The sequence below is a fragment of the Schistocerca nitens genome, chromosome 6 (genome assembly GCF_023898315.1).
Source record: "Schistocerca nitens isolate TAMUIC-IGC-003100 chromosome 6, iqSchNite1.1, whole genome shotgun sequence".
Classification (NCBI taxonomy): domain Eukaryota; kingdom Metazoa; phylum Arthropoda; class Insecta; order Orthoptera; family Acrididae; genus Schistocerca; species Schistocerca nitens.
In genome coordinates, this window is record NC_064619.1 from 393,308,528 (window position 1) to 393,327,069 (window position 18,542).

Here is an 18,542-nt window from a genome sequence, read left to right on the forward strand (position 1 = left end):
GGTTGGGAAGGGAGTGAGACAGGGTTGTAGCCTATCCCCGATGTTATTCAATCTGTATATTGAGCAAGCAATAAAGGAAACAATAGAAAAGTTCGAAGTAGGTATTAAAATCCATGGAGAAGAAATAAAAACTTTGAGGTTCGCCGATGACATTGTAATTCTGTCAGAGACAGCAAAGGACTTGGAAGAGCAGTTGAACGGAATGGATAGTGTCTTGAAAGGAGGGTATAAGATGAACATCAACAAAAGCAAAACGATGATAATGGAATGTAGTCGAATTAAGTCGGGTGATGCTGAGGGAATTAGGAAATGAGACACTTAAAGTAGTAAAGGAGTTTTGCTATTTGGGGAGCAAAATAACTGATGATGGTTGAAGTAGAGAGGATATAAAATATAGACTGGCAATGGCAAGGAAAGCGTTTCTGAAGATGAGAAATTTGTTGACATTGAGTATAGATTTAAATGTCAGGAAGTCATTTCTGAAAGTATTTGTGTGGAGTTTAGCCATGTATGGAAGTGAAATGTGGATGATAAATAGTTTAGACAAGAAGAGAATAGATGCTTTTGAAATGTGGTGCTACAGAAGAATTCTGAAGATTAGATGGATGGATCACATAACTAATGAGGAGGTATTGAATAGAATTGGGGAGAAGAGCAATTTGTGGCACAACTTGACTAGAAGAAGGGATCGGTCAGTAGGACATTTTCTGGGACATCAAGGGATCACCAATTTAGTATTGGAGGGCAGCGTGGAGGGTAAAAAGCATAGAGGGAGACCAAGAGATGAATACACTAAGCAGATTCAGAAGGATGTAGGCTGCAGTAGGTATTGGGAGATGATGAAGCTTGCACAGGATAGAGTAGCATGGAGAGCTGCATCAAACCAGTCTTAGGACTTAAGACCACAACAACAACAACATCAAAGGCTGCCGCCATGAGAAAAAGAGCAATAGAAGGAAGAATAGTCAGGGATGAGAGATCGCAGCACAGGGAAGGAAGTAGATGATGGCAAATTTTCGACTTCATTTTAATGGGGGAATTTATAGGGAAGTGTGGTTCATCTGTAAACAAGACTGCATATAGAACACCAGTGAGCCCCATTCTTGAATACTGATCATGTACTTGGGATCCCAACAATGTCACACTAAAGGAAGACATCAAAGTAATTCAGAGATGGGATTCGTTATCCGTAGATTTATTCAACACGTGAGTTTTATGGAGATCCTTCGTGAATTCTAGTGGGAATCCCTGGAGAGAAGACGACGTTCTTTTTGTGGAACATTACTAAGAAAATATAGAGAATTGGCATTTGAAACAGACTATGGAAAGATTCTACTGCCACCGGCGTACGTTTCACATAAAGATCACAAAGACAATATAAAAGAAATTAAGGCTTTTATGGAGGCAAATAGACATTGCTTTTCTCTCATTGAGAAAAGGAAATGACTGGTAGTGGTATAAGGTACCTTCCGCCATACACCATAAAGTAGCTTGTTTAGTACATACGTAGGCACATGTAAATGCAGATTAAATTATGTTGATGAGTGAATTCTACAATTTTAGTACATTTTCCCAGTGCTGAAGAAGATATGATGCACCTTTTGTTTGAAGTTAAAATTATCTACTGTATGTGTTACAACACTTGGTAAGTGGTCAAAGACTTTTATGGTGTGGCACTTCATTCCATTTTGTGTCATACTACGGCTGAGTAAAAGATAGTACAAGCAATTTCTCCTCTTAGTATTATATTTTTAAATGTTACTGTTGTTTTATAACAGAGTTATTGTTGACAACTAACTTCATAAAGGAGTAAATGTACTGCGATACTGTTTTCAGTATGCCCAGCTGTTTAAAGAACTGTCCACAAGAGGTTTTAAAGTAGACACTACATATAACCTTTATTACACACTTCTAATAAACTAGAGAAGTTAAGCTTCCTTGTCAAGATCTGTAATAATAAACTTTATTCTCGATACCCGGTTTCAGTAATCAGTGTTACAATCTTTAGATCTGGAAAGTATTTATACAAGTGACTACATACAAGACAGTTTTAATATACATTTTGATGTATAAAAAAAGAAAGAAAAAGGGTACCTCGAAAGACAGGTTATTTATGTCTTAAAATAACAGTAAAAGTTCTCTTCTTCATGAACTGGCACTTACATAACAGACTAGAAGGCTGAAACATCGGTTTATCAAAATTAAAACAACTACACTCCTGGAAATGGAAAAAAGAACACATTGACACCGGTGTGTCAGACCCACCATACTTGCTCCGGACACTGCGAGAGGGCTGTACAAGCAATGATCACACACACGGCACAGCGGACACACCAGGAACCGCGGTGTTGGCCGTCGAATGGCGCTAGCTGCGCAGCATTTGTGCACCGCCGCCGTCAGTGTCAGCCAGTTTGCCGTGGCATACGGAGCTCCATCGCAGTCTTTAACACTGGTAGCATGCCGCGACAGCGTGGACGTGAACCGTATGTGCAGTTGACGGACTTTGAGCGAGGGCATATAGTGGGCATGCGGGAGGCCGGGTGGACGTACCGCCGAATTGCTCAACACGTGGGGCGTGAGGTCTCCACAGTACATCGATGTTGTCGCCAGTGGTCGGCGGAAGGTGCACGTGCCCGTCGACCTGGGACCGGACCGCAGCGACGCACGGATGCACGCCAAGACCGTAGGATCCTACGCAGTGCCGTAGGGGACCGCACCGCCACTTCCCAGCAAATTAGGGACACTGTTGCTCCTGGGGTATCGGCGAGGACCATTCGCAACCGTCTCCATGAAGCTGGGCTACGGTCCCGCACACCGTTAGGCCGTCTTCCGCTCACGCCCCAACATCGTGCAGCCCGCCTCCAGTGGTGTCGCGACAGGCGTGAATGGAGGGACGAATGGAGACGTGTCGTCTTCAGCGATGAGAGTCGCTTCTGCCTTGGTGCCAATGATGGTCATATGCGTGTTTGGCGCCGTGCAGGTGAGCGCCACAATCAGGACTGCATACGACCGAGGCACACAGGGCCAACACCCGGCATCATGGTGTGGGGAGCGATCTCCTACACTGGCCGTACACCACTGGTGATCGTCGAGGGGACACTGAATAGTGCACGGTACATCCAAACCGTCATCGAACCCATCGTTCTACCATTCCTAGACCGGCAAGGGAACTTGCTGTTCCAACAGGACAATGCACGCCCGCATGTATCCCGTGCCACCCAACGTGCTCTAGAAGGTGTAAGTCAACTACCCTGGCCATCAAGATCTCCGGATCTGTCCCCCATTGAGCACGTTTGGGACTGGATGAAGCGTCGTCTCAGGCGGTCTGCACGTCCAGCACGAACGCTGGTCCAACTGAGGCGCCAGGTGGAAATGGCATGGCAAGCCGTTCCACAGGACTACATCCAGCATCTCTACGATCGTCTCCATGGGAGAATAGCAGCCTGCATTGCTGCGAAAGGTGGATTTACACTGTACTAGTGCCGACATTGTACATGCTCTGTTGCCTGTGTCTATGTGCCTGTGGTTCTGTCAGTGTGATCATGTGATGTATCTGACCCCAGGAATGTGTCAATAAAGTTTCCCCTTCCTGGGACAATGAATTCACGGTGTTCTTATTTCAATTTCCAGGAGTGTATATAGACAGTTATTCACCAAATACATATGTCTTACCTCACTCAAAACAGAGTACAAATTGTAAAAGTACAGGGGTAAAAATACAATCTGGGCTTCTACAATGTGATTAAAGTAGCAGCATAAGCTGTGGTTACATCACCGTAACAACAATGTACTCAAATAATAACAGGGTAAAAAATTTTATCACAAAAATGTGGAAATATTATCATCTGCTGGGTTTACACAAAGTCATTTTGGTAATCTGGGACCCTACAATGTCATTGCAGCAGCAGTGTAAGCTATGGTTACATCCAAAGTAACAACAATGTACTTAAATAGTACCATAGTAAAAATAATTTTTTTGTAATGTGGAAGTATAGTTATTAGCAATGTTTACACTTCTTTTTGGCAACCATCCATCTGCAGAAGCACCCGAGTGAAAATCACAGAAAAAAAGGAATAATAACAATATTAGTTCAGTGTGGTAGCAGTAGATTGACGATGTAATCACCTATTCCAGAGACACAGTCCATCTGTACACTGTAATCTCATTATAGTGTGAATGCTAATAATGTGGAACAGCCCTAAAAAAAAGAAAAAAGTTTAAAAATTTATAGCCACATAATTATTATTTGCAGAAGCTAAAATATTATTCTTTTCACGTGCTTTGCGACATTAACATCAATATCAGATGCAGTTAGCATTACTGATATATGTTATAACATAATACATGTTTAGTAATTTATGTAATCCACAAACAGAAATATATAAGGATATAAGATGAACTTCAACAAAAGCAAAACGAGGATAATGGAATGTAGTCAAGTTAACTTGGGTGATGCTGAGGGAATTAGATTAGGAAATGAGACACTTAAAGTAGTAAAGGAATTTGGCTATTTGGGGAGCAAAATAACTGATGATGGTCGAAGTAGAGAGGATATAAAATGTAGACTGGCAATGCCAAGGAAAGTGTTTCTGAAGAAGAGAAATTTGTTAACATTGAGTATAGATTTAAGTGTCAGGAAGTCATTTTCTTGAAGTATTTGTATGGAGTGTAGCCATGTATGGAAGTGAAACGTGGATGATAAATAGTTTGGACAAGAAGAGAATAGAAGCTTTCAAAATGTGGTGCTACAGAAGAATGCTGAAGATCAGATGGGTAGATCACATAACTAATGAGGAGGTATTGAATAGAATTGGGGAGAAGAGGAGCTTGTGGCACAACTTGACTAGAAGAAGGGATCAGTTGGTAGGAAATGTTCTGAGGCATCAATGGATCACAAATTTAGCATTGGAGGGCAGCGTGGAGGGCAAAAATCGTAGAGGGAGACCAAGAGATGAATACACTAAGAAGATTCAGAAGGATGTAGGCTGCAGTAGGTACTGGGAGATGAAGAAGCTTGCACAGGATACAGTAGCATGGAGAGCTGCATCAAACCAGTCTCAGGACTGAAACCAGAACAACAAACACAAATATACAGCCATCAAAAATCTATAAAAAATGTAAACAAATTTCTTTTACACTTTGAAAATGTAATGTTACAAACCTGACAGCCACAAAGTAATTTCAGTAGCAGTGTACACTGCAGCTATAGTCTGTGACCATCCTGTGTAATCATACAATAAAATTAAACATAATTAAAAAAAAGGCTGAAGTGTAGTTACAAACTGGGTTTACACAAAGTCGTTTAGATAACAGTCTACACTGTGGTTACATCTAAGTGAACACCACATGAATAGAAACTACAGTAACAGTGCAGCATACTTAATTCAGCGTCGTAGCAGTAGAAGGATAATGTGACGGCCCACATCTAAGTCACAGTCAATGCTTACGAAGTATTCCCCGGGGTATACTACTTAAAAATAGAATTATCACAATAATTGAGGATAAAGTCAACAAGCAACAGCAAGCTGACCCATACGGCACAGCTCTAGGCAAGAAAAATAAAAGTCATTTGCTAAGTATATGATACCTCACAGATAACACTCTATTATTGTGTTGGATATAGGGTATCATGTGCAGTATTATCGTTCACTGCCTGGAATTCATATTTTCATTTATCAGCACTGAAGAGATGTCAGGAACACTACAAGTGGAAAAACATGTAGCTAAATGTCTACGTGTATAGTAGTATCATTGTTTATTAGGGCAACCTGTCCGTGAAGGTTTCCACAGGCACAGTATTGGTGGCAAGGAATGTATAACTTAAAGGTGCTGATAGTAGCCTGTAGCAATTCTTCAAAAAGATCGTCAATTTAAATGAATCAGTCCCAATGCAAAATTTAGAGTCATCTTATCATCTGGTTAATGAATGACAAAAATGGCAACATGTATTAATTTATGGGATAAGCCACTTGTATGCCCATTAAAGTATATACTCGATAACGTGTACAATGGGGTAGATGACTCAATGGATACATAAAATAGAAAAATAGCCTCACAAGAGACAGAATCAGTGGTCCAATGGTTACTAATGCACGGATTATGCAGGTGGGCTGAAATACTGATGAACCACTTCAAGAACAGGCTGGCTACGATGAATAGTAGAGAATATTTACTGTTATAATATCAGTGCAATAAAGTAGCAACATCGTGGCCGGACATCTACGTGTATGACGTGGACAGACATGTTTGTACGGGCACACGACAGCGAGGTCCTTAGCGTCCACGCAAAAACAGACTGAGATGAGTGTCAGCAAAAGGAAGATAAAACAGCACATAAAACACAGGTAACAAATGTTGGAAAACTATGTGCGTACCTGCACAGAACTGTGGAACAAGGTATTATATCAGTAGTAAAAAATTAATGACACAGGAAGAAAGTGTATAAGGAGCTAAAACAATATAGCAAATGGACGTTGCTAGCTGAGCACGAGAGTTAAAAAAAGGGGGAAGTCAGCTACCCCCAACCTCCAGCCTAAAAGTTTAGGCCAGAATCAAGACACACCACAATCAAGACACATCACATTCAAGACACATCACGAAACTTTAAAACATTAATCACACTCGTCTCATCACCAGCAAAACAGGGGACCCTCTCGTCATAGCAAAAAGCTATGTGCGAGAGAGCAGTGCTAAATTCTAAGACGAATGAGGGTCACTTCATCCCACCTAAGCAACTGGCAGGAGGAACACCATGGCCGGGTTGTTGACTTACACCAACTGCGGCTTATTAGCCATCACTGCCAACAACTGCAGGAACTTCCTGTGTACAGCGGAAATGACAGCCTGCATGGGAATAGGACACTGTGCCGCATCCTGTCCTCTGCAGGCTTCCTTGGCAGCCCGATCAGCCTGTTCATCTCCTCATATACCTACATGACCTGGCACCCAGCAGAATGACACATCCTTACACTGCATTGGAGCAAGTACCGTTGGTCATATATCAGCCGGCCCAACTCCTCAGCTGGGTACAGATTCTGTAATGATTGCAAGGAACTAAGGGAATTGGAGCAAATGAGAAACAGTTTGCTCCAAATATGACACATCTGCTCCAGTGCCTTCAGGGTCGCATGGAGCTCTGCTGAGAAAACAGTATACTCGTCAGGAAGGCGAATCATGGTGACAGGGTCCGAGAACACGACAGAGCAGTCATGGGATTCTCTTGTTTGGAGCCATCAGTGTACACTACTATAAAACCATGATGCATATAAAATGTTAAAAAACAAAGATTGAAATGTAAAATCTGGTGTAAGATCTTTCTTAAAATTCGTCAAATGTAAAATAAGTCTGGGCCTCTGGAGAAGCCAAGGTGGAAACCAAGGCGGAAATCTGCTCCCACTGTGATGTAAAACATGAAGACCGGCCACACCCATCTCTAGAATGCAATCCCATGCACAAATCCCATAGGGCCACGTTGCCTGTTACGAAAAAGCCTTTCCAGTGGAGGCTGAGTTACGGTAGGGTAGGCGGGTGTGTATGGTGTGAACATTGTTATATATGCCTGGCAAACTGTACGTAGCCATTGTCTGACGTAAAGTGGTGGTTCACCAGCCTCTGCATAGAGGCTTGGTATTGGGCTTGTTCTGAATGCCCTAGGGCCAACCAAAACCCTTCATGGTGTACCATGTCCACTATCTTTAAGTAAGATCAAACAATGGAAAATCCAGGATGGAATGTAACAATATTAGAGAAGGAAAGTTGCTACTCACCATATAGCAGAGATGCTGGTTGCAATAAGCACAACAAAATGGGTATGAGAGGGTATCACAGACCCATTCATTGTGCACCCATAATCGAACTTAGATCACACAAATGCCCTGTAAAACTGGAGCAGACAAGTCCCGTTTGCTCCCCATATACTGTGGATAAGAAACTTTAAAATACTTAAAGCCTTAAGCGAACTTCCTTTTTAAAAAAAGAAGAAGAAGAAGAGGAGTCAAATATGAGACCCAGAAACCGCACTGTGTCGTTTAGGACAGTGTACCTCACCGTCAACTCTGGAAAGCTTAAAATGGAACGAGAACGGTTAAAAAGAACACACACAGACTACTCAGCGGAAAACTTAAAACCACTCTTCTGCACCCTCATCCAAATGTTGAAGAGTTAGCTGCAACTGACATGTTGTCATTGTGATGCTTGAAGAAGAACAAAACACAGAGAAGTCATCCACAAACAAAGAACACTGGGCAGGACTTTTCACTATGGAAGTAATGCTATTAATAGCTACGGCAAAGGCAGTCACATTCAAAATGCTACCTTGAGGGACACCATTCTCCTGCCCAAAGCGATCAGACAGGATGTCACCGACTCAGTATCTGAAATATCGCGATGAGAGGAAGGACGGAATAAAAATGGGCAGACAACCACGAAAACCCCATTCGTGAAACTGCTCCAGGATAAGATGCATTCAAGTAGTATCATAGGCCTTCTCGATGTCAAAAATATACCTAGAAAGTGATGCTGGCATAGGAAACCCTGTCGTACAGCCGCCTCCAGGTGGGCAAGGTTATCAAAGGTGAAGTGATACCTCCTGAACCCACACTGAAAGTGACTAAGGAGTTCCCTGGATTCTAAGATCCAGACAAGGAGGCAGTTGACCATCTGCTCCAAGGTCTTCCCCATGCAGCTAGTGAGGGCAACACTACAGTATCTACTTGTGCATATACAGTCTGTCCCAGGTTTTAAAAGAGGAATTGAAATTGCTTCACACCACAAGTCGGGAAAGTGACCTGACGCCCAAATGGCATTAAAAAGTGCGAGGAGGATATCTTTCTTTCGCTTTGTGAGGTGCTGCAGCATACTGTAATGGATCCTGTCATGACCAGGGGATGTGCTACGAGCAACAGACTATGCAGAATCCAGCTCCCATATGTAAATGGGCAGTTGTAATCTTCATCAGAGGGGGACTGGAAGTCCATAATGATGATGTTTGCTCTGTGGGGCACTCAAGTGTGCGGCCATCAGCACCCGTACAAAGTCCCAATTTTTCACACTCAAATTTCTTTCACAGTCCAATCTAGTCACTTTCCCGGGCAGAGAAAATTCTCAACCAGGCCGGGAATCAAACCTGGGACCCCATGATCCAGAGGTAGCAACGCTAGCCACTAGACCATGAGCTGCGGGTCCCATAGTTCAAACTAGACCTCTCAGCAACTGCTCTATGGCACTGGAAACCTGGATCCTGACTGGCTGCTTGAATTGTTCTATCCTTACTTGTTTTGCCTTGACTTGTACACATGCAAATACAGGTACTGGTGGCAGATGGTTGTACACTGGACGATGCCTGCGTCGAGGCATTGACCTTAGGAACAGGTTTCTGCACCATGGAAATATAAGAAGTTGTGGAGACAGGAGGTTTTGTCATCTTGGATTCCTTTTTGGCTTCAGAATAGGGGCTTCACTTGGCGATTTTAGTTCCTGAATTTTTCATTCCTCTGCAAAAACAGGGTAGTCTCGGCTCCAGACAGGGTGGCTCCCAGAGCAATTAACACAGACTGCTGGAGATGGAAAGTCAATCACAGCTTCATGGGCTGCCTTACCACATTTCTCACAGGTCACTTCAACCCCGCAACTCAGTATTGTTCGATGAACATGCTGGCAATTGTAGCACCACAAAGGGTTAGGTATGTAAGACCTAATCCTAAGTCTGAGGAAACCTGAAATGATGTGGTCAGGCAATGCTGGAGAATTAATAGTCACAATGAATGTGACAGTCTTCTCAATTTCTCTATTATTCCTACGCATTCTTTGCTCTACGTCCAGTCTCCCCCGTAATGCCCATTCCTGTTTAAGTTCGGCTATGTTGATATCCATAATGTCATGGCATGTGACCACACCCTTGTTAAGAGTTAAGGGAGCTATGCAGTTCAACATTTACATCATATTCACCCGATTTTTTGGTCTTCGTAAGTAGTCCTGCCTGCTTTGGCCTGTTAGTCTCTACCAGTAGGGAACCATTCTGCAGCCATTTAATAGACTCCAGGCTTCCAGTAAGTCCTTACAAGCCTTTATGGATATAGAACGCGGACAGTGCAAACATCCCTCCTTCCTCTTAATGACTCCTTGAGCCCTGTTTCTATAATTCAACTGATGCAGATTATCAGGAGGGCTAGCCTCTCTCATTTTTTGGAGGATTGGGTGTGAATACTCCCAGGTGGTACACCCTTCCCATTGGGAGGAGGAGGAGGAGAAGAAGAAGAAGAAGGTTTCATCTCGGTCCCATGTGCAGCTAGGGAAACAAGGGTCCACTCAGACAGAGCCTCACGTGCCCGAGTAAGCCTTTTACAACTGAGGTGCGGCAAGTCCCCAGAAGTTGCCTGCTAATGACTGTTCCACCTCAATAGCCATGCATCTCATCAGTGCACAGCACACCTTGAGATTGAGGGTTTTTTATGAGGTTTATTCCATCCTGGCGATCCAGAGGGGTCAAACCAAGATACCCATTCCCTGCGACACACTATGTTCTGCAGTCATACAAGACAGTGGTCATCGATGCCCAGAGCTTACAGTAACAGGAGACTGGCAGCACTTACCAATCACCAGTCAGGAACCCCAGGGCCACCAAGCTCCTATTCAGCTAATGAATGCTGAGCCCCTGACGGCAATTATGTGACAGTGGACTCCAACTACACTACAATAAAACAGACATTACCCACAAATAGGTACTCCACTTGAGATACGCAAACCTGCTACACTGAGAACTGAAGGCTAACATCTCCAGGTATTGAAAAATGAATGTAGAAATAAGTCATTCGTTCAGTGTATCAGACCTCATATACTTACAGAATCATATTAAGGCCAACATGCACTTTATTTGTGTTCACTAACCATAATTCAAATTTTCATTCATCAGCACAGAAGAAATGCTGTACCTAACAAACCTGATAACAATCCAATGGAGTGTCAATGTACTATGAGTTAGTCAGTAGACTACGTTATGAGAACAAGGAAATACTGGTTGGCAGAATTGTGAAATATGAAGTCTATCAGGAAACGAGTAAACCTATGGGCATTAAAGAACATCACAAAATATTTTGAAAAAATCGTTGTCAGTGAAATCAATATGATCATTAAGAACATTATCTTTATATCACTTCTTATGCTTGCATACTTCTAAGTTTTCTAAAACGTCCAACTTTTTGCCCTTCAGGGTATTGTGCAACACTTTCAAATTATGATTAATACTAGTACTGTTACGCAAAGACTCTTGTAAATAACGTTCAAACATCATTTTATTGTGTTCGCTGGTAGCTCTCTGTATCTAAAAGGAAACTATCGGCGAGTTTGTACTTTGGAGAGCCCTTTACACCGACCACATTCCAGTTTGTACACATTAGATTTTTTCATATTTATATTTATTATCTCCGATTCTATGTTGTAATTTAAATTTTAAAGTTTTATTGGCGTGTAAAGATATTTCAATATTAGATTTGCTAAACTATCTTTTGATTTTATCAGAATATTTGGTCTTGGCTTTGGAAGCTTCACTACTGTTATTTACAGTTTGTCTTTCATTTAATTTTATAGGATTAAAAATAAATGCTCATTATACCCATTATTTATGGCGACCTGTGTGGTGTCACAAGGCTTAGGCCTGTCCCACCGCTCATTAAATCGATCAAGACTTATAACAATAATTGTAAGAACAGTTATTATTATTATTATTATTATGTTCTTTAAGTTTGTTTTTGGGTTTTCAGAAATACTGTGGGAAGAAAGTTTATTTATGTTGCAGATAATGTGGAAGACGTTGCCTAACGATCACCACGAAAGTTCGACGTAGCGGCAAGTGGGCAAGGAATAAAACAAATGCTGCAAACTACCGCGAGCCATGGAAGAGCCTGGGCCGCGAGGGCATCGAGCTTCCTAGGTCGTTGTTGGACAACGTCAAAGGAAGAGATATTCTGCTTTCTCTTTGTAAACAGATCGATCAAGTCTTGAAAGGTTCATGTAAAACGTATAGGCGGGTGACACATTAGGTGGGACCCGATGCCTGTAATACTTCCACAGTTATTAAAAAGTTGTTAAACGGCAAAACCAATAGTTCATCATTTATATAGATAAAAAGTAGCAAAGATATAGGAAAGGAAGAGTTGCGGCGTCAGAACGAAAAGTGATACATCGCTCAGCAACGAAGAAGGACGTAAACAGCAGGCGTTACGTGGTGAAAACAAATCAACTGATAAAATAGTCTGCTTGTGTCTGTATGTGTGGATGGATATGTGTGTGTGTGCGAGTGTATACCTGTCCTTTTTTCCCCCTAAGGTAAGTCTTTCCGCTCCCGGGATTGGAATGACTCCTTATCCTCTCCCTTAAAACCCACATCCTTTCGTCTTTCCCTCTCCTTCCCCTCTTTCCTGATGAGGCAACAGTTTGTTGCGAAAGCTTGAATTTTGTGTGTATATTTGTGTTTGTTTGTGTGTCTATCGACCTGCCAGCGCTTTTGTTTGGTAAGTCTCATCATCTTTAGAGATATATATATATATATATATATATATATATATATATATATATATATATATATATATATATATATATAACAGAGGGAAACATTCCACGTGGTGATAACTAAATCTCTGCAACTTTATAATTTTTTTAAATTTTCAATTTTTATTTTTATCATGTTACTATTTGAGTACACTGTTCTTAGTTTGGATGTAACCACAACTTACACTGCTACTTCAATAACACTGAAGCAGTCCAGATTGTAATTTTTACCATTGCATTTTTAAGAATTGTAAATTAAATTTTTAAAAAATATTTTAATGGCTTTGTGTGTGTGTCTGTGGTTTTTATAAATTGTTAATCTTGTTCTAACTCTACAGTGTGTAATGTAACAGTTTTGCTACATGAAAGTCATTTGCTTCTAAATCTGTAGAATTGCAACAGATGGCAGCAGCATTGCTTGTGTCAGTCTCCTTGAGTTCTGTAAGCTTATGCATAACATGGTTGTCACTGAGCTAGTTAAATCTCCATTGTTTTGTTTGTTGTATCTTGGACAAACATGTTCTGTGATTTATAACAGTGGCTGTGTAAGGATGTCAAATTAGTCTGCATATTTAGCAAGCAGAAATTATTTTCCTTTATAAAAGGCATGAAATTATAGATATCTATGTCAAATCTATGCTTTCTTTTGGTTTTTTATGGTGAAAATATGTCAAATGATGCATGTGTAGTGGTTTTGTAGATATATTATTGCTATTTGAATCTAAATAAAAGTTATGATTTAGCAGTAAGGTATTGCTTATGTAAGTAGTAATGGATATGCATTATTTTTATTTTAGTGGTGTGGATGTTTAATGCATTGATGACAATGGTCGCAAACAAAAATTAGAGGAGAAATATAATCTTGCCATCCTTGAGAAGCCATATGATGACTCAATTGCTGACCCAACTGTAAACATAGATACAATCGCTGACAATACTGAGGAGTGCCATCCCACAGACTCTGATGATTGTAATCCTGAAAATGCACGTTTCCACACTTCCAGATTCCTTGCCTAATATGTATGAGATGAAAGATAAATCTCAGTATCAGCTGTGTAGCAATCATGTAACATGGAAGCTGCATAATACTGATTTTCTAGTTGATAAAGAATTTTCAAGGTGAACATCTATCTACCAGGTGAAGTTTGTGCTTCGGAAACACCATTTCAGTTCTTCAAACAAATATTTGCAGGTGAGTTATTGAATCACATTGCAGGACAAAAAATATTATACAGTGTTCAAAAGGACTCAATGAAGCCCTTTCATAATACCACCTCTGAAGATATTTCAGAGCCTGATAATAATACTGCCTTTGAAGAGATTTCAAAATTCAAAGGAATTTGTATCATAACATCAGTCACATCTGCAATAAACACTAGGCAGTACTGGAACCCAGCTGTAGGTTTATCGTTGATACATGAAGCAATGCCAGTGAATAAATTTGAGAAATTGAGGCAGTTCTTGCATTCTGATGAAACTCCTAATGAGTAGCCAAGTTGTGATAACCTACATAAAATTTGTGCAGTCATAGTATCACTAAAGAAGCAGTTTTCCACATTACTACTTGAAGAGAACCTTGCAGTAGATGTACGCAACAAAATCAAGGCGCCATCTAAAGCAAGACAATGCCTGATAAGCCACACAAACCGGGCTACAAAAAGTCATGTTGTGTTGTATATATGGCTTCATTTATGATTTTGAAATTTATACTGGGTAGGAAAATCATCCCCCACTCCGCTTGCAAGATAACCAGACTTGGGTGCCAGCAGCAATGTGGCTGTCAGATTAGCACAATATATTCCAAAGCTTTTGACTCATAAGTTGTACTTTGACAACTGCAATGCATCATTACCTCAAATGACATACTTGGCTTCTCAAGGAATTGTCTCTGGGAACTTTTCGGAGAAAAAGAATTCTAGATTGCAAACTTCCAGTGGACTGCAATTTGAGAAAGTAGCCAAGGGAAAGTCTGAAGGATGCGACAAAAATAAGTGGAAATGTAACAAACGTGTCACATTACTGCCAATGTATGCAGCGAAACTACCAAAGTGTACAGCTGAAAGGTACAACACCACAAACAACAGAGACAAATGGTAAATGTCCCTTATATGATACAGGAATACAACAAACATATGAGGGATGTGGACCTATTCAACTTCATATCAGAGTCATTTCTTTAAAATTCCAAAATGGTTAGCGTTGTGAGGTATTATTATTTGTCAGGTTGTGTGGAGACCATGTGATACTTTGTCATGGAACAAATCACTATATAATTCTCAGGAGGTTTATTTTTAAAAAAACTTAAAAACTAGAAAGAACATAAAAATTGAAAAACACACACACACACACACACACACACACACACAAAAACCACCACCACAAAAAAATAAAAAAAAATAAAAAAAAAATCACAACAGTATCATGCCTTAACAATAATGAAATACAAGATTTAGGCCAGTATTACACTAGCGAATTTCTTTGACAAAGTTGCTCTGTCAAATGTTGTCTTTTGTCAAATTTATTTCATTAAATCTAGCACCTCACTTTAGATTTAATCAAAGAATGTCATCGTCTTCTGTTTACTGCAAGCAACTTGCATGTATAAACAATCTGTGAAACCATTGTGTGTTGCGTGTATAGTGTGGAGAGGCACATTAAAAATGCAAAGGAGGTTGTATTTGGGGGCTTACTGTGGTGCTGCAAATATGGAAAGGTGTTTCATACTCTGAAATGAAACAAGATTTTTTCCTTTTTTTTTGGCAGTGGGATGAAAATCCACTCTCTTTCTTCAAAGCACATTGAAATAGTTGCACTGACAGATTCGTATAAGAAGTCAAAATGAGGAAAGATGTAAGGTAAGTTCATTATCACCACTGGTGTTTATTTGTTCACTGAAAACGGAATTACTGAACTGTTGTTTGTCAAAGACAGAAAATTAGCACAATACTAATAACTGACAATGCAGCACTGCGAGCTGACAGTGAATAAGAAGTGAGTTTTCCCGCTAAATCTAGTGGCACATGTGTTATGTACAGGTTGATATATGCATGTAAAGAAAGCGTCACTGAGGGACATGCTGGAGGACTAAATGTTGCACCCATGAAATAGAAATTTGATATGTGCACATGCAAGACACATAAGCAAGAACATGACCAAAATGTCTTTTATAAGAATAATATCTAAGAACGTAAAAATCATGCATAGTTTTGAATATATTAAAATGAATCTGAAATCCCTAATAAAGAAATTCACAAAATGAACTACAATCGGTGTAAAGCATCAGAAAGTATTTGACAAGCATGTAGATATACAATTAGTCAATTCCTTTTGAACCTTAAACACATCAGGTCCCATTTCATTTGTCGTGTTAAAGGATTTTCAGTGATATGATTACGACTTGGCTACTGTGGACTGTATACAATACATCGCACACAGACTTCATTACTATTAACAGGAGGGCCATCCCGTCGGTTGTGGTACGTTTAGCTCCTTGCTTGCTTTATTCGTCGACTTCCGCGGGCTACGCGTGAAACTTGCCCGCACCCGTTCAACCGTTTCTCCACTCACTGCAGGCCGACCCGTTGATTTCCCCTTACAGAGGCATCCAGAAGCTTTAAACTGCGCATACCATCGCCGAATGGAGTTAGCAGTTGGTGGATCTTTGTTGAACTTCGTCCTGAAGTGTCGTTGCACTGTTATGACTGACTGATGTGAGTGCATTTCAAGCACGACATACGCTTTCTCGGCTCCTGTCGCCATTTTGTCTCACTGCGCTCTCGAGAGCTCCGGTGGCAGAAACCTGAAGTGCGGCTTCAGCCGAACAAAACTTTATGAGTTTTTCTACGTATCTGTAGTGTGTCGTGACCATATGTCAATGAATGGAGCTACAGTGAATTTATGAAATCGCTTCAATCATTTGTAATAGCCCTGTGTATATATATATATATATATATATATATATATATATATATATATATATATATATATATAAAGAAAGATGATGAGACTTACCAAACAAAAGCGCTGGCAGGTCGATAGACACACAAACAAACACAAATATACACACAAAATTCAAGCTTTCGCAACAAACTGTTGCCTCATCAGGAAAGAGGGGAAGGAGAGGGAAAGACGAAAGGATGTGGGTTTTAAGGGAGAGGATAAGGAGTCATTCCAATCCCGGGAGCGGAAAGACTTACCTTAGGGGGAAAAAAGGACAGGTATACACTCGCACACACACACATATCCATCCACACATACAGACACAAGCAGACATACCTTAGGGGGAAAAAAGGACAGGTATACACTCGCACACACACACATATCCATCCACACATACAGACACAAGCAGACAAATATGTCTGCTTGTGTCTGTATGTGTGGATGGATATGTGTGTGTGTGCGAGTGTATACCTGTCCTTTTTTCCCCCTAAGGTAAGTCTTTCCGCTCCCGGGATTGGAATGACTCCTTATCCTCTCCCTTAAAACCCACATCCTTTCGTCTTTCCCTCTCCTTCCCCTCTTTCCTGATGAGGCAACAGTTTGTTGCGAAAGCTTGAATTTTGTGTGTATATTTGTGTTTGTTTGTGTGTCTATCGACCTGCCAGCGCTTTTGTTTGGTAAGTCTCATCATCTTTCTTTTTAGATATATTTTTCCACGTGGAATGTTTCCCTCTGTTATATATATATATATATATATATATATATATATATATATATATATATATATATATATGATATGGTTATAATAGAGGGAAAGATTCCACTTAGGAAAAATATATCTAAAAACAAAGATGATGTGACTTACCAAATGAAAGTGCTGGCAGGTCGACAGACACACAAGGATACTTCCCACTAACACCAACCTATCCGAACTCCGGAGATGGGAACTTGCTCTTCAATATATCCTCTCTTCCCGTTATCCACCAGGCCTCAATCTCCGCTAATTTCAAGTTGCCGCCACTCATACCTCACTTGTCATTCAACAACATCTTTGCCTCTGCACTTCCGCCTCGACTGACATCTCTGCCCAAACTCTTTGTCTTTAAATATGTCTGCTTGTGTCTGTATATGTGTGGATGGATATGTGTGTGTGTGCGCGCGAGTGTATACCCGTCCTTTTTCCCCCTAAGGTAAGTCTTTCCGCTCCCGGGATTGGAATGACTCCTTACCCTCTCCCCTAAAACCCACATCCTTTCGTCTTTCCCTCTCCTCCCCTCTTTCCTGATGAGGCAACAGTTTGTTGCGAAAGCTTGAATTTTGTATGTATGTTTGTGTGTCTGTTGACCTGCCAGCACTTTCATTTGGTAAGTCACATCATCTTTGTTTTTAGATATATTTCTCCTATGTGGAATGTTTCCCTAATATATATATATATATAATAGAGGGAAACATTCCACGTGGGAAAAATATATCTAAAAACAAAGATGATGTGACTTACCGAACGAAAGTGCTGGCAGGTCGACAGATACACAAACAAACACAAACATACACATGAAATTCGTGGCAAACGAATCTGCTCCAGTCCGGAATCCCTGAACCATTACACCAACAACCTGAAAACAGCCTTCGCATCCCGTAACTACCCTCCCGACCTGGTACAGAAGCAAATAACCAGAGCCACTTCCTCATCTCCTCAAACCCAGAACCTCTCACAGAAGAACCCCAAAAGTGCCCCACTTGTGACAGGATACTTTCCGGGACTGGATCAGACTCTGAATGTGGCTCTCCAGCAGGGATACGACTTCCTCATTTCCTGCCCTGAAATGAGATCCATCCTTCATGAAATCCTCCCCACTCCACCAAGAGTGTCTTTCCGCCGTCCACTTAGCCTTCGTAACCTGTTAGTTCATCCCTATGAAATCTCCAAACCACCTTCCCTAGCCTCTGGCTTCTACCCTTGTAACCGCCCCCGGTGTAAAACCTGTCCCATGCACCCTCCCACTACCACCTACTCCAGTGCTGTAACCCGGCAAGTGCACACGATCAAAGGCAGAGCCAC

General features: G+C 41.0%; 1 protein-coding gene across 5 annotated transcripts in view; it reads right to left on the reverse strand.

The window, feature by feature from the left end:
• Positions 1-18,542, reverse strand: part of LOC126263191 (E3 SUMO-protein ligase PIAS3) — a 266,664-nt gene that overhangs the window by 18,081 nt on the left and 230,041 nt on the right. The window contains exon 12 of one of the 5 annotated variants that reach the window (XM_049960251.1): positions 4,063-4,199. The exons of the other annotated variants lie outside the window; for them this stretch is intronic. Coding sequence (XP_049816208.1) covers positions 4,123-4,199 — 77 coding nt within the window. The 3' untranslated portion in view covers positions 4,063-4,122. Of the gene's footprint in view, positions 1-4,062; positions 4,200-18,542 lie in introns of those variants that run through there. 5 annotated transcript variants of the gene reach the window in all.